Below are 17,287 nucleotides of genomic sequence, written 5' to 3'. Positions count from 1 at the left end.
CTGCCGCCCCAGGAGCGCCTCTGCCCAGCCACCCACGGTCTGGCAAGTGAGGAGGCCTCTGGCTGGCCGCTGCCCTGTCTGGGATGTGAGGAGCGCCTCTGCCCAGCCGCTGTGCAACCTTCCAAGTGTGAAGTGACAGCCTTGTGTGTGTCTTTTCTGCCTTCCCCAAGTTTGCATTTTTGACATTAAAGTTTACCTTTTAATTGAAAGTTAAAAATAAATAAATAAAATGAAAAATAAAAATAAAAAATGGGCAAAGGACCTAAACAGTCATTTCTCCAAAAATAGAGGCCAGGTGTGGTGGCTCACACTTGTAATCCCAGCACTTTGGGAGGCTGAGGCAGGAGGATCACTTGAGCCCAGAAGTTTGAGAAAAGCCTTGGCAACATAACAAGACCCTGTCTCTACAAAAAAAAGTTTTTAAAATATTAACTGAGTGTGGTGCCACACACCTGTAGTCCCAGCTACTTGGGAGGCTGAGGCAAGAGGATCACGTGTGCCCAGGAGTTTGAGGCTTCAGTGAACTATAATCATGCCACTGCACCCAGCCTGGGCAACAGAGTGAGATCCTGTCCCTAAAAAAACAAAATAAAATAAAATTTTAAAGTCCAATAGGCATATAAAAAGGTGCTCAACATCACTGACCATAAGGGAAATACAAACATAAAACCTCACACTCATAAGGATGGCTATTATCAAAAAGACAAGAGATAACAAATGTTGGCAAGGGTGTAGAAGAAAGGGAACCCTAGTATATTGTTGGTGGGAATATAAATTGGTACATCCATTATGAAAAACAGTATAAGAGTTCCTAAAGAAATCAAAAATACAGATGACCCTTGAACAACACGGAGAGGGGTAGAGGTGCCAACCCCCCACATAGTCAAAAATCCACACATAACTTTTGACTACTCAAAAATGTAACTACTAATAACCTATTTTTGACTGGAAGCCTTACCAAAAACATACAGTTAACTAGCACATATTTTGCATCTCATATGTATTATATATTGTATTCTTACAATAAAGCAAACTAGAAATAAGAAAATGTTATTAAAGGCCAGGCATGGTGGCTTAAGCCTGTAATCCCAGCACTTTGGGAGGCCAAGGTGGGCAGATCTCCTGAGGTCAGGAGTTCGAGACCAGCCTGGCCAAACCCCATCTCTACTAAAAATGCAATGGGCATGGTGGTGGGTGCCTATAATCCCAGCTACTCGGGAGGCTGAGGCTGGAGAATGGCTTGAACCCAGGAGGCGGAGGTTGCAGCGAGCCAAGATTGTACCATTGCACTCCAGCCTGAGCGACAAGAGCAAAACTCTGTCTCAAAAAAAATAAAATAAAATGCTATTAAAAGTCATAAGGAAGAGCAAATATATTTACTATTCATTAAGTGGTAGTAGATCATCATAAAGGTCTTCATTCTCACTGTCTTCACATTGAGTAGTCTGAGGGGGAGGAAGAGAGGGGTTTGTCTTGCTATCTCAGGGGTGGAGAGGTAAAAGAAAATTTGCATATAAGGACCCATGCAGTTCAAATCCACGTTGTTCAGGGTCAATTGTACAACATATGACCCAGCAATCCCTCTCCTGGGTATACACTCAAATGAGATGAAATCACCACCTCATGAAAATAGCTGCATTCTTACGTTCATTGCAGCATTATTCATAATAGCCAAGAAACAGAAACAACCTAAATACCCATTGGCAGATGAATGGATAAAGAAAATGTGATATATACACACAATGGAGTATTATTCAATCTTAGAAAAGGAGATCCTGATGTCTGACACAACATGGATGGACCTGGAAGACATTATGCTAAGTGAAACAGCCAGACACAGAAAGAAAAATATTCTATGAGGCAAGGCACTGTGGCTCATGCCTGTAATCCCAGCACTTGGGGAGGTCAACGCAGGCAGATCACCTGAAGTCAAGAGTTCAAGACCAGCCTGGCCAACATGGTGAAACCTGGTCTCTACTAAAAATACAAAAATTAGCCAGACATGATGGTGTATGCCTGTAGTCCCAGCTACTCAGGAGGCTGAGGTAGGAGAATCACTTGAACCCGGGAGCAGAGGTTGCAGTGAGCCAAGGTCACACCACTGCACTTCAAACTAAGTGGCAGAGTGAGACTTTGTCTCAAAAAAAAAAAAGAAAAAAAATATTGTATGATCTCATTTTCATGTGGAATTTTTTAAAGAAAATCTCAAATACACAGAGAAAGACAATGAAACAGTGGTTACCACCAGAGGGGAAGGGAAGACAAAGACAAGATGTAGCTCAAAAGATACCAAACAGTAGATACGTAGTATGAACAAGTCTAGAGCTCTAATATATAAACACAAGAAATAAAGTTAATAAGATTGTATTCTATTAGAGATTTTTGTTAAACAAGTAGATTTTAACTGCTCTTGTCACACAAAAAAGTAACTATGTGACATGATAGATATGTTAATCTGCTTCACTATGCTAACCATTTTACTATTTACATGTATCCCATAACATCATGTTGTAAACCTCAAATATATACAATGAATTTTATTTTTAAAACAAGAACAAAAACAAAACCTGATAAATGGATTCTAAAATTTATAGAAATGCAAAAGGCCATGAAAAACCCAGGCAATCTTAAAACAGAAAAGAGATAACCACAGATGTCAGGACTACCATGAAGCTATAAGTAAACTTAGTAAGGCATAAGTAAACGTAATAAGTACTATTTTACAAACATTTAAAAAGAAAACTATAGCTAAAAAATAAAGCTACAGCTAGAAACAATGTATATTACATAATTCAAGGAAAAACTTTACCTTGGATTCAGCATCAGGAAAAAGTGAATCCCTTCAACTAGGTGGACTGATTGAGTCTACTTTGCTGCCCCTTCCAGCAAACTTTGTTTGGTGCTTAAGTGTAACAAGGAGATAAGGAACTATCACATACGCTTTTTTTTTTTTTTTTTTTTTTTGGAGATGGAGTCTCGCTCCGTTGCACAGGCTGGGGTGCAGTGGTGCAATCTCGGCTCACTGCAACCTCCACCTCCTGGGTTCACGCGATTCTCTTTCCTGAGCCTCCCAAGTAGCTGGGATTACAGGTGCCCACCACCACACCTGGCTAATTTTTGCCTTTTTAGTAGAGACAAGGTTTGACCATTTTGGTTGTCCAGGCTGGTCTCAAACTCCTGAGCTCAAGTGATCTGCCCACCTCAGATCTGCCCAATCTCCCAAACTGCTGGGATTACAGGTGTGAGCCACCATGCCCAGCCACATATGCTTTTAAACACATATCTTGGCTCTCTTTGCCATGCTTTTTACTTATTAGGTATTAAATAAGCTATTTCAAATTATTTTTAATATTAAATAAATGATGAAGCTATGTCTTCAATGCTTTAAAACTACTCTCTCTCATTACTTGTCACAAGGAAACAAGAGAAATATGTAATTCCTAGGTCAGGCATGGTGGCTCATGCCTGTAATCCCAAGACTTTGGGAGGCTGAAGCGGGCGGATCACTTGAGGTCAGGAGTTTGAGACAAGTCTGGCCAACATAGTGAAACTCATCTCTACAAAAAATTTAAAAATTAGCAGGGCGTGGTGGTGCGTGCCTATAATCCCAGCTACCTGGGAGGCTAAGGCATGAGAATCTCTCGAACCTGGGAGGTGGAGGTTGCAGTGAGCCAAGATCGCACCATTGCACTCTAGCCTGGGTGACAGAGCAAGACTCGGTCTCAAAAGAAAAAAAAGAGAGAGAGAGAGAGAGAGAAACATGTGAGAGAGAGACAGAGAGAAAAAAACATGTAATTCCAAAGCCAAAGCAAGATCTTGGAGTTCAAAATTATTCTGATGACTCTTGACAAATTCTAATGTTTACCTGATCAAGCTCTTCCCCAGCCTTCCTGAGATTCTGTAACTGGTAAACTTCTAGGATTCTTCCATTATCTTGACAGCACAAATCAATTATAACACAGCCCTGGTCCTCAAAGGCATTGATATGATGAAATGCAACAAAAGGTTTGCTGTAGTATCTCCCTGGAAGAAGCTGCAGGGGAAAACACAAACAATGAAAAAATTTTTTTTTTAGTTTTCTTCTTTTTCCCTTTCCTTTAGGAAACAGGTCCAAAAAGTTCAAAATAAGAAAATTAGGAGGATTTCCCCCTCTGAAATGGCAGGTCCAGTATATATAAAAGTAGAACACAGAATGTAGAAGCAAATATGCTTTGATTTAAACATTGTTTGCTTAAGCAATGAACTGGGGCTATTTGATATAGACTGATCAATTGTTACAATGAACTTAAAAACCCTCATGAAATATAGCCCAATGTTTTGAATGATATGTAAATCTTGGACTCTAACTGCATGGTTAAATAGAAAATATTGCTACTCAGTATATTGATGATAAATTAAGAGACTAATTTTTTTAAAGTGCAGTCATTACTAAATTTTTTTTTGTAATGAGATCCAGATAGAGTAAATTTAAGATACTATCTCTTTAGAGAGGTAAAAAGTAGGCAAATATAATAGTGGTATGAATCAGGAGTGTAAAAAGATATTCAACCATCATGGTTGGACTTTAGTAGGATTGTCACATTCACATATTAAGAAGCCAGAGAATTGGGCTGGGCATGGTGGCTCACACCTGTAATCTTAGCACTTTGGGAGGTGGGCAGATCATGAGGTCAAGAGATCAAGACCATCCTGGTCAACATGGTGAAACCCTGTCTCTACTAAAAATACAAAAAAATTAGCTGGGTGTGGTGGCACATGCCTGTAGTCCCAGCTACTGAGGAGGCTGAGGCAGGAGACTCACTTGAACCCGGGAGGTGGAGGTTGCAGTGAGCTAAGATCTCACCACTATACTCCAGCCTAGTGATAGAGAAGACTCCGTCTAAAAAAAAAAAAAAAAAAAAAAACTCAAAAAAAAAAAAAAGGAAAAAAGAAGCCAGAGAATCAACTAATTAGAGTATTACTGCAAAAATTACAGAAGATTTCTGCACGAACAACACCCTCTTTAGCAGCTATTATGATATGGAAAAAATCCATGCTAAGAGAGTTTCTTGGATGCCATTTTAATTGAATCAGATCATTAAAAGGATAAAATTGTTTCCTATAATTCTCTAATATGCAAAATCCATCGTACTAATTAATAAGTAGCTAGCTCAACCTATAGAAGAAGGTAATATCCTTGATTAAAAGTGTCCTATGCAAATAATATCCAGGGAAGGTTAAAAAATCAACTATATGGAAATTTGCCTTTGTTTCCAACAATTTTCATGATAAATATACTCCACCTGTCCAGTGTGTTTATCCACCACATGAAACCGTGTATTACACTGGGGTTCCCAGCTTATCCCATCTGAAAAGGCCTTTCCTCGAATTTTAGAAGTGGCAATTTTCCACAGGTTCATCTTTAGAGGTTGTTCAATGAAAATAATATAGTTCCTTGTCATTCCTAAAAGGTTCCAGCAAACAATAAAAATGTTATTTGGCAAACTAGAGTTGTCTGAAATGTGACAGTTATGGGGACTTGTCTGAATGCCTGGACATGTTACTGATGCCCTAAACAAATGCCAGCCAGAAATACATGTTTACTGTCTCCCAGCTTTACTATACATATTTCCTATTCCTACATAAAAAAGGGAACTGCTTAGAATAGCTTGGGTTGCATGTTCTCAGCTTGCTTTTTATCTTTTTTTCCTTTTCTTTTTAAATTATTTGGTTTAGGATCAAAGTAAAAAAGTATAGTATTAAAGTGTCCTTTATGATCTGTACATGTATCCCTTAATCCTTTTCCTGCTTATACTCGGGATAAGAATCTAGGAGCAGTTTGGCTATATGATTTAAAATACAGAAAATAAATAGTCTGAGTAAAAGCTGAACCAATCTATATAGAATATGAATTTCCCCTCAAAATAGAGTCAAGATGACCTTTTCATGTCTGATTGCTATTGGTTGCCTAAAATTTTAAATTCTATCAACTAATTTTTTAGTAATTGCTTATACTAAAGCAGCAACTACAGTATATCTTTTCAAGCAGTCAGCTGGCTAGGGTCAGGAGTATGTGACTAAACAGAATAACCTTAACTAGCATCAAAATGCAACCTTGGTCTCATTATCACCATAGCATGATAAACTATTAACATAACATTTGCCAAACTAGTCCTTCTGCTACAGCAACATCAAGGCAGGGCCCACTGAAATTTGCCTTATCCTTGGACTCACCAAAGCTATGGTAGTAAGAAGGTTTCCCCTTCTCTGTAGGAGCAATAGAACATATCACCTGGGCTCCATGGATGGTCTCCCCAAGGTCCACCTTCTCTGGAGGAACCCGAATAACCTTATAGGAGAAACCTGAAAAATGAAAAGTCCTATCTTACTTGTTTTACATACATTCTAGATTAAAAGACAACCCTTGCACTTGTGGACTTGCCAAAAGCAATTAAGAGATTTATGCAATATGCATGACACTCTTATTTCCTGAAGGGTTATTTCAAACAAAGATTTGGATCTTAAAAATATGTTATCTCTATGAAAATAATTAGCTAAGGTTTTGAAACAGCACATCCAAAGTGATCAACCAATGATTCATTCTATTATAATGCTAACTTCATCTCTAATTCATAGGAAACATTAAGGTAGCAGCCAGGCACTGTTCACAATAGCAAAGACTTGGAACCAACCCAAATGCCCATCAATGATAGACTGGACAAACAAAATCTGCCACATATATGCCTTGGAATACTATGCAGTCATAAAAAAGGATGAGTTCATGTCCTTTGCAGGGACATGGATGAAGCTGGAAACCATCATTCTCAGCAAACTAACATAAGAACAGAAAACCAAACCGCATGTTCTCACTCATAAGTGGGAGTTGAACAATGAGAACACATCGACACAGGGAGGGGAACATCACACACCAGGGCCTTTCAGGGGGTGGGGGGCTAGTGGAGAGATAGCATTATGACAAATATCTAATGTAGATGCCGGGTTGATGGGTGCAGCAAACCACCATGGCATGTGTATACCTATGTAACAAACCTGCACATTCTGCACATGTACCCCAGAACTTAAAGTATAATAATAAAAAAAAGAGCTATTATATAATGAGGTAGTGATTATAATGGACCTGTCTCATATGTATGGTGAATAGACAGGTCATAGAGTTGAAGTTCTTAAACTCAAAAAAAAAATAGCAGCCAGAAATATCCTCAAATTCTGTTCCTTCCCTTCCTTCCCCTATTCTAACTACAGTCTCCATTTGCACTCGTGTCCAGCTCCTTCCCTCAACCCTCTGGACCCCTAGGGTCACTCTGGGTTCCATCCCATCCTGTCTCATCAACATTCTTTCATGCAGTCATTCATCTGTCTATTGCTTACTGGCTCTTCAAGAATCAACTCAGATATCCACTCCTCAAGTAGTCTTCCCTGACACTTCCCCACCCCAAAGGCATTTGGTGCCCCTATTGTATGTCCTCATTACATCCTCATAGTCATAGCACGTATCTCATTGTATACAATTTTCTGCTTATTTATCTGCTTTCCAGTACAGTTCTTTATTTATTTATTCTGCAACTACTACTTTTTGAGCACCTACTATTCTGAGTGTTCTTAGTACTATATTCCAGGCACTTGTATACAGAAATATGCAAAATAGACAAAAATCCCCCCCTCTTCCTCCACCTTCTTCTTCTTCATTTTATTTTTAGAGACAGGGCCTTGCACTGTCACCCAGGCAGGAGTACAGTGGTGTGATCATAGCTCATTGCAGCCTCGAACTCCTTGTCTCAAGCAATCCTCCCACCTCAGCTTCCCAAAGTGCTGTGATTACAGGTGTGAGCCACTGTGCTCAGACAAGATCTCTTATTTTGTCTTATTGTGTTTCTTTTAAATCATATAATAAGTAAAAATATAATGCATCAGATGACAATGAGAACTATAATAGAAAAAAAGCCAAGGAATAAGGATAAGGAGTGATCATATGAGGAGTAGGAGCTACTGTTTGCACCTTTAAATATGCTGGTCTGGAAAGTTTCACTAAGTGGGTGACATTTGAGTAAAGACCTAAAGGAGGTGAGGAAGAACACTTGAAGATATCTGGGAGAAATGCATTCCAGGTGGAGGAAAGAGCAAATGCAAAAATTCTCAGCCAGGAGCACCACTGGAGTGTCTAAGTATCAGCAAGGAGGCCAGTGTGGCCCTATCATGATAAGCAAGGAGGAGTGTCTAGGAGGTAAGTTCAGAGACGCGGGTGTGGGTTAAAAGGATAACTCTGGTAACTCTGGTGTTACCGTGCTGAAAAGAAACCGAAGTGGGGCAAGGGCAGAATCAGGGCAACTAGTTGAGGGGCTATTGCAGTCATTCAAGTGAGAAGGGATAGTGACTCAAAGTAGAGTGGTGGCCATGGAGGTGGTGTGAAATGGTTGGATTGTTGATATATTTTGAAGGCATTGCTGAAATTACTTTTTTTGTTTGTTTGTTTGTTTGGTTGGTTGGTTGGGTTTTTTTTTTTTGAGACAGGGTCTCACTCTGTCACTCAGGCTGGAGTGCAGTGATGCAATCACAACTCACTGCAGCCTCAACCTTCTGGGCTCAAGCGATCCTCCCACCTCATCCTCCCGAGTAGCTGGGACCACAGGCACATGCCACTATATCCGGCTAATTTTTGTATTTTTTGTAGAGATGAGATCTTGCTATATTGTCTAGGCTGGTCTCAAACTCCAGAGCTCAAGCAATACACCCACCTCGGCCTCCCAAAGTGCTGGAATTACAGACATAAGCCACTGCACCTGACCCTGAAATTACTTTTGGATCAACTGATATAAGAGATAAATGTAAAGGATGATTCCACAGTTATTGTCCTTAGCAACTGGAAAGATGGAGTTAGTATCTCCTGAGATGGGGAAGAGTCATCTTAAGGAGAGAAAGAAATAAGCCAGGCACAGTGGTGCATGCCTATAGTCCAGCTTCTTGGGAGCATCTCTTGAGCCCAGGAGTTCAAGTCCAGCCTGAGCGATATAGCAAGACTCCATCTCTAATCGAAGAAAGAAGAAGAAGAAGGAAGAAGAAGGAGGAATGAGGGAGGGAAGGGAAGGGAAGGGAAGGGAAGGAAGGGAAGGGAAGGAAGGGAGGGAAGGGAAGGAAGGGAAGGAAGGAGAACAAGGAAGAGAGAGAAGGAGGAGGAGGAGAAGAGGAGGTGGTGGTAGTTTAGGGGAAAATATCAGGAGTCTGGTTTTTGACAAGTTAATTTTGCAATGCCTATTAGACATCCTAAGAAGAATGCTGACTAAGCAATTGGATATAAAATACTGGGGAGGTCTAGGTTGGGGATATAGATATGTTTTGAGAATCCATTATGTACAAAACGTCATGCTTTGTACAGTGATGAAAGAAATATTAGACAAGCTCTATAGTCCAAGAATACTCTATTATTGTCTTTAACATTAGTCTGAACAACATATTTTAAATAAGTATTAAAAACTAACTGGATTGATTAATGTTTGCAGGATTTTCATAAATTTTAAAAGCCTTTTAAAAATATCTAGAAAAGCTAAAACAAAAGCTTTTTACTTCCTAAAGGTAGCAATTACTAGCAAGCATTTTACTGTAATACAATGAGAATAACTAAATTTCCCCCAAATGTCTATCAAGTAGTCGAGCTCCCTGCAGTTGCATGCACATTGAGTTCCAGTTCAAAAACTTCTCACTGAACCAAATAATCAAGTGAAGGAAAAAAAAAAAAAAAAAGAAGTAGGTTCAGTGTTCGTTGGGATTAGGAGAAGATAAAGAGATGAATTTCCTGTCTCAGCAATTGGATTACTCAATTCACAGAATTTAAACACATTAATTAATGAACTGTTCTAACTGCAAGTCTCGAAGGCATTAGGTAAGACAAACAGACACCCAGGAAACACCCAGCAGAAGAATGTCCAGAAAGACCAGACCTGCCCAATACTGTCAGCTGAATTCTGGGAGACTCTCCAGAAGTTTGTCTCCTGGAGACAAGCAGCAAACTGAGGCAAAGTAACAAGCACAGGCTCTCATGATTGGTGGCTGGGTTAATCAGTGAGGTCCAGGGGCCACTTGCACCAAGATCACCCAGAGACCATGTTAAAATGCAAATTTTTAGCCCCTTTTCAGTTCTACTAAACCAGAATCCCTGAAGATGAATGAAATCCAGATGATTCAATCTACATTCCAGATTATTGTTAGGCACATTAAAGGTTGAAAATCACAGATCTAGTTACTATTATTTTAGAATATGTAATTTAGGCCAGGCGCAGTGGCTAGTGCCTGAAATCCCAGCATTTTGGAAGGCTGAGGTGGGCAGATTACTTGAGGTCAGGAGTTCGAGACCAGCCTGGTCAATATGGCTGAAACCCCGTCTCTACTAAAAATACAAAAATTAGCCAGCCATGGTGGCAGGCACCTGTAATCCCAGCTACTCAGGAGACTGAGGCAGAAGAATCACTTGAATCTGGGAGACGGAGGTTGCAGTGAGCCAAGCTCGTGCCACTGCATTCCAGCCTGCGCAACAGAGCGAGCCTTCATCTTAAAAAAAAAAAAAAAAAATGTGATTGGCCAGGCGTGGTGGCTCACACCTGTAATCCCAGCATTTTGGGAGGCCCAGGCGGGCAGATCACAAGGTCAGGAGATCGAGACCATCCCAGCCAACATGGTGAAACCTCGTCTCCACTAAAAACACAAAAATTAGCCGGGCATGGTGGAGGACACCTGTAGTCCCAGCTACTCGGGAGGCTGAGGCAGGAGAATCACTTGAACCTGGGAGGCAGAGGTTGCAGTGAGCTGAGATCGTACCACTGCACTCCAGCCTGGCAACAGAGCAAGACTCCATCTCAAAAATTTAAAAAAAGTAATTTAGAATGGCAAAATAGTATTTGTCATATTATGAATGAGTTACAAAGTTATCTACTTGGTTAACAGAGTTAATTTATTACGAAATTGATTTTTTTAATGATCAAGATAAGATAGATGGACCGAAAATTGCTGGGTTCTTGGATCCATTTTGCTAAAACATTTTACTTAGAAGGATGTTTGCTGTTTCCTATAACAGTGTTGAAGAATCCTCCTTATCTGAGATCAAGTAATAAAGAAGAGAGAGAACTGGGTGTAGAGGTGTCTAGAGCACTCTCTCTCTACTCGTGCCAGTAAAAAGCAAACCTGTAGTATTCATCTTTATATACACTCAGAGATGTAAATATGGAGAGATAGAGAGGAGCAAGCCACAAAGCCAATTATGCACCAAAGTTATACCATTAACCTATACAAATATTTCATAGGTTGTAGATGGTAGATTAATTGATAGCTGAGAGAAAGATAGTCAAACATATCTAATGCAGGAGTCCCCCTGTATCCAGGGGGGATACATTCCAAACCCCCCGGTGGATGCCTAAAATCATGGATAGTACAAACCCTACACACACTGTTTTTTTCTTTACATATATACTTATGATAAACTTTAATTTCTAAATTAGGCACAGTAAGAGATTAACAACAATAACTAATAATAAAATAAAACAATTATAACAATATACTGTAATAAAAATTACGTGAATGTAGTTTTTATCTCACAAAATATCATAAAATACTCAGACTGGATAACTGAAACTGTGAAAGTGAAACCACAGAGAAGGGGGGTCTACTATACTTACTTACACATTCCTCTTCAAACAGGGAGAGACATATGTATTCATGTATAGAAACCTGAATTCACATGCCCTTAGAAGAGTGGGTAGATAGGTGAAAAGGCCTTAACAAGTAGAGAAGGACATGGTGAACAGGTGAAGATTGAGTATTAAAAAAATACCAATAGAGTCTTCTGCATTCCATGATGAATAACTAATGAGATGGTCTAATAGAGTAACTAGCAAGCAAGGCTTCGTGTGTGAGTCAAAAGCTTACTAGAGCAAGTCATTTAGCTCTCCTCAAGGTTCACTGCCTTTGTCTGTAAAACCAAGGTAATATTAGCACCTTTCTCGGAGAGTTGGCATAAGGATTAAATGAAAAAATATGGGGAAAAATGCTTAACACATAGTAGATACTCCATAAATGTTAACTATCATTATTAGCTATCAGAACTTTCTGGAGCAGATTGGAGAGTAGAAAAGAGATGTGACTTAAGTGGTTGTGCATGCAACCCCACTATGACTTTAACTTACCGTGTAGTGTATTACTTTCATGATAAAAATAAATTCCTTCCCTATGATAGACAATGCACCTTCCTTGTATCTCTTGGCTGCAACATTCTAAATTTCTTATACTTCTAATATGGTACTTATTAAAAATTCCAGTTTGAGAAATATGTACTGAAAATCCCTACAATGCTTGTAAGCGAGAGGCACAATGAAACATAAAAATGTGAGTTAAACTAAAAAGGTCAAATCGAAAATCAGCTACTAAGCATACGTACCAATAGACCGTAGAACAGATACTTAATGATAAATCATATATTTTAAGTTGGGTAATGCTATTTTGGAGATTTTCTTTCAGACTTTTCAAATGATGTTTCATATGTTTACATCTTAACTATAATTGAACCCCAAGAAGACAGTTAACACCCAATTATTTCTTTCCTATTTATTTATTTATTTATTTTTGTGAGACAGGATCTTGCTGTGTTGCCTAGTCTGAAGTGCAGTGGTACAGTCATGGCTCACTACAATCTCAAACTCCTAGGCTCAAGGAATTCTCCCACCTCAGCCTCCCAAGTAGCTGGGACCACGGGTGCGCACTACCACACCTGGCTAATGTTTTTGTTTTTGGGTAAAATGAGGTCTCACTTTGTTGCCCAGGCTTGTCTCGAACTCCTGGGCTCAAGAAATTCTCCGGCCTTGTCCTCCCAAAGTGCTGAGATTCAGACATGTGCCACCATGCCTGGTCTCAATTATTTCTAAAAAGACCTCTATCGCAACTTTACCAAATGGCCCAAAGGAGTTCCCCATATTGTATGCAGTTCCATCCGGGTCGTAATGAGGATGTGCAGTTGCTCCATTCACAGCAATAAATTTGCTCCAATCTACCTGCAAATTTGAGACCATTGGAGATTTTTAATGGGCAGATCTCTACTTACATGCATAAATAGTAGAAATATCTAATGTTTTTAAAAATATGATATGAAAACTGCAATGTAAGCCCTAATTTCTTGCCTCTGAGAAATAAAAATTATTTTTCCCACTAAAAAAAAGAAATCAAGACTAAAAACAATAAACAAAAACCCATCACCACTACTAACAACAAAACTACCCTGAATAAATTTGCCTAATACCACAGGAAAATTCAAAAGAAGCATAAGAATTAAAATTAAAAACCTAGTCTAAAATTTTCTTTTTAATTAATATGTTACATGAAGGAAATACAGGTATAGACAACCTCCAGTCCAATACTAACCATAGCTAGGAAGAACAGCAACTAGCCAAAGTAGATCAGTACTATTCTATTTCTCCTTTACCCTAGCCTTCAGATGTTAGGGCTAAGGAAGGAGTTTAGAATTATATTTAAGGAAAACCAACCCAGAGGCCATCAGACCAGAGGGTAAAGGTGACCTGCATCATGAATAACTTTGTTTTTCTGTAGTTAAGGCTCCAATTTCTTCTTGATATATACTACTCTAAAAAGCATTTCGAATGGAAAGAAATGTTAGGATCTATTTTATTCATTTTTTTACCTGTACTTTACCTTTTCTGTCTTTTCCAGAGTTTCAATGTCCACTTTATTCATAAAGTTGGTCTCAGTGCAGAGGTAGTAATCACCCTTGTACTGCACATAGTTGACATTAGTGTTGTCAGTCATGGCTGAAACCAAACCCTAGAGTTATTTAAGTACCATGCTTACTGTAGCAGATGCTAAGCACACACTCAAAGGAAGAAAGCAATTTCAACATCCTCTCACATATACAAAAAAAAATCTATTTTCAAGATTTATGTTTGTATAAATGGTATATATCATAATAGTTTAAATAATCATCACTCTCACCTGCAGCTTTACCAGGCAGCTCAAACCTGGACATGAAACGTTCAAAAACATTCTTGCATGGATCCGGGATAGCCAGTGTGCCAAATTCTGACATCACAATTCGGTTTTTAGCACTGTTGGCCTTATATGTATCACTCTGTAGAAACTTGCTCCTGTATGTCACTGTGCCCTTTGCCATCCTGAACTGGTGAAGCAGTGCCATCCCATCAAACCAATGATTGTACCTTCAAACAGGAGAAAATAAATAAATATTAGTAAGAAAACATGGGGTAAAAATGAGGGAAAGAGTGATAGATCTTCATTTCAAATATAAAGATAAGGAAATGGGACAGGTTCCCAGCACAACCTGATTAGTCAGAGAACTTGAAATTATGGGAGGATAGCATTTTGGGCATATCCTAGGTATAAAAGGAAAGAATAATTTGCATTCTCCTGACCCTTACCCCTGTCAAAAAAAAAAAAAAAAAAAAAAAAAAAACCCTCACATTTTAGAAAACCCCTATTGTGGTGAATCCTAAGAAAATTCTAACCTTTACTCCATGGCTAAGATAATAGCATGAGAGGATATGGGATGCCTGACATTTACCTAATCAGAATGAGTTCCAGGCCAGGCACAGTGGCTCACACCTGTAAGCCCAGCAATTTAGGAGGCTGAGGCAGGTGGATTGCTTGAGACTAGCCTGGGCAACATAGCAAAACCCCGTCTCATTAAAAATAAAAATAAAAAAAGGAAGAGTTCCTAAGCTTTTAGAAATAGTTATCTTCATATCTTATATGTATTAAAGTTTCCATTTACTCTAAAATTTTTCAACTTTATCAAGATTATGCTAAAGTAGACAAATAAGATAACTGTCCTTCTTAATCATTTTTGTCCATATGATTACACCTTAGGAATGATCTACTTAAACAGTTAAACATTGAAAACTGTAAGGAAAAGTTTGTGGTTTCGCTTTTTAAATGGTTTCTTATATGGTCTCTTCTTTCATATGCTTAACACATTGAATGCTTAATACCTTCAGTATGGATAAACAAAGCTAACATCATTGTCTTAAAAGGCAATGGTTCCTGAAAGCAGAGACTGGAAGAGATATTTGTACACCCATGTTCACAGCAGCATCATTCACAATAGCCAAAGGGTGGAAGCAACTCAAGTGTCCATCAGTGGTTGAATGCACGAACAAAATGTTTACACTGTAAGGGTTCAGAGCATGCTACGCCAAAATATGCCACTTTGACATACCGATTATTTTGAGTTAAAAGGTACTTGAAAAACAGCTGACGCATGAAGGGCACTCTGACCTTCTTTATTCCTTCCTGAAAGCAGGAATAAAACTCCCATGTGAAAGGTGCCCTCCCTGTACCAGAAGGAAGGAAGATATTTATATTACCAAAGGTAGGGAGTTGAGGCTGAGAAAATGAGAAAGATCTGTGCAAACGAACCCTGTTAAACTAACCTTTATCTTCATGGTCACTTTCACACAATTAACTGCCGTAGCCCAAACTCCTTTGTCTTGTCACATTTTCACCATTTACTACACTTTGTCCAACCTAGTACAAGCTTTCAGCCCTAACTTATTCTTTGGCTCTTCATTTTTCTTGGGGGAGGAGTGGTTCCAAGGTACATGTAAAACTTATAATAAAATTTGTATGTTTTTCTCTTGTTAATCTGTCCTATGTCCATTTAATTCTTGGGCTCAGCTGACCCTAAGAGGTAAGAGGGAAAATTTTGTCTCCCCCAAAACATATACTGGAATATTACTTATCCTTTAAAATGAAGGAAATCCTGTCACATGTTACAACATGAAGGAACCATTGAGGACATTATGTGATATGAAATACACCAGTCATAAAAAGACAAATATTGTATGATTCTACTTATATAAGGTATTTAAAGTAGTCAAGTTCATAAAAACAGAAGGTAGAATGGTGGTTAATAGGAGGAAGGAGGAAGGAGAAATAAAGAATTGCTGCTTAATGAATACAGAGTTTCAATTTCACAAAATGAAAAAGTTCTAAAGATCTGTTTCATGACAAGATGAATATACTTAACACTACTTAACTGTAGTCTTAAAAATGGTTAGGATGGTAAATTTTATGCTATATGTATTTTACCAAAATTTTTTTAATTGCAGGAAAGAAAAAAGAAAAATTTGTCTTTAACCCAATGATTTGGGATGCCACTATTTTCAGATAACTAAATGTCCGTAAATTCCTGGGTTTACTTCTGGTCTTTCTAATCTATAGTGGTCCTTTCTTGCACCAATATCACAATGTTTTAATTGTAAAGGCTTTATGGTATATTTTAATATCTGGTAGGTCTAGTTGCTCCCTCTGAAAAAAAATTTTAGTGTTTTCTTGTCAATTCTTACATATTTATTGTGCTATATGAACTTTAGTATCAGTTGGTCCAACTTTCTTAAACAGCTTGTTGGAATTTTTATTAAGATTGTATTAGATTTATAAATTGACTCAGGGAGAACTGGGACATCTCTATGACGTTGAATCACTCTATTCAACAACAGGGGATGGTCTTTCCATTTATTCGAATTTATCTTCCAAGAGTGTTTTAAAGTTTGCACATTTCTAAATTCATTGCGAAGTATTTAATCTTCTTTGTTGCAATTGTAAATGAAGTTTCCCAACATTATGTTCTCTGATTATTGTTTGCATACATGAAGGATATTATTTCAGTATGTTAATTGTATATCCTGTGACCTCACCTTTTATTGTTAAATTTAGTTTTATCATTGATTCTCTATGGTTTTCCAGGATTAATATGGTTATTATATTAATATGATAAAATAGTAATATTATATCATCTGCAAAAAGAGAATTTTACTTTACTAGTCCTTGTGCCTCTGGTCAATGTCTTTCATCTAATTGCATTGCTTACATCTGGTACAATGTTGAACAGTAGTGAAGATACTGATCATTCTTTCCTGTGTCTGGACTTGAAGAAAATACTCATATATTTTCCAATGTAGTATTACTGCTTGTAGCACCAGGATATAATAGATAGCGAGTTATTTAAGATATTTATAATATATTATAAACATATACCAAGATATATATACATTAAGAAACACATACATATAAAATCATATTTAGAAACTATCCAATAAACCCTATTTTCTTTTTTTTTTTTGAGACAGAGTCTCACTCTGTAGCCCAGTGCAGTGGCACAATCTTGCTCTTGCAACCTCCGCCTCCCAGGTTACAAGCGATTCTCCTGCCTCAGCCTCCTGAGTAGCTGGGATCACAAGCACGTGCCACCACACCCAGCTAATTTTTTGTATTTTTAGTAGAT

At 38.3% G+C, this 17,287-nt stretch overlaps 3 protein-coding genes across 57 annotated transcripts in view; 1 reads left to right on the top strand and 2 right to left on the bottom strand.

The window, feature by feature from the left end:
• The window catches only part of PTS (6-pyruvoyltetrahydropterin synthase), a 166,517-nt gene that overhangs the window by 27,833 nt on the left and 121,397 nt on the right, over positions 1–17,287 (bottom strand). The gene's annotated exons all lie outside the window — the stretch shown is intronic.
• TIMM8B (translocase of inner mitochondrial membrane 8 homolog B) overlaps positions 1–17,287 on the top strand; it is a 1,180,384-nt gene that overhangs the window by 1,068,289 nt on the left and 94,808 nt on the right. The window lies entirely within an intron of this gene.
• Positions 1–17,287, bottom strand: part of BCO2 (beta-carotene oxygenase 2) — a 48,223-nt gene that overhangs the window by 15,460 nt on the left and 15,476 nt on the right. For all 6 annotated transcript variants that reach the window (XM_050757720.1, XM_050757722.1, XM_050757719.1 and 3 more), the window contains 6 exons: positions 13,981–14,204; positions 13,684–13,799; positions 12,926–13,028; positions 6,214–6,342; positions 5,283–5,443; positions 3,866–4,033 (listed from right to left, as the gene is read on the bottom strand). In XM_050757720.1, coding sequence (XP_050613677.1) covers positions 3,866–4,033; positions 5,283–5,443; positions 6,214–6,342; positions 12,926–13,028; positions 13,684–13,799; positions 13,981–14,204 — 901 coding nt within the window. The remainder of the gene's footprint in view (positions 1–3,865; positions 4,034–5,282; positions 5,444–6,213; positions 6,343–12,925; positions 13,029–13,683; positions 13,800–13,980; positions 14,205–17,287) is intronic.

Source organism: Macaca thibetana, chromosome 14, assembly GCF_024542745.1.
Source record: "Macaca thibetana thibetana isolate TM-01 chromosome 14, ASM2454274v1, whole genome shotgun sequence".
Classification (NCBI taxonomy): Eukaryota; Metazoa; Chordata; class Mammalia; order Primates; family Cercopithecidae; genus Macaca; species Macaca thibetana.
Note: the sequence above shows the minus strand (reverse complement) of the source record. Positions and strands in the feature narration are given on the sequence as shown.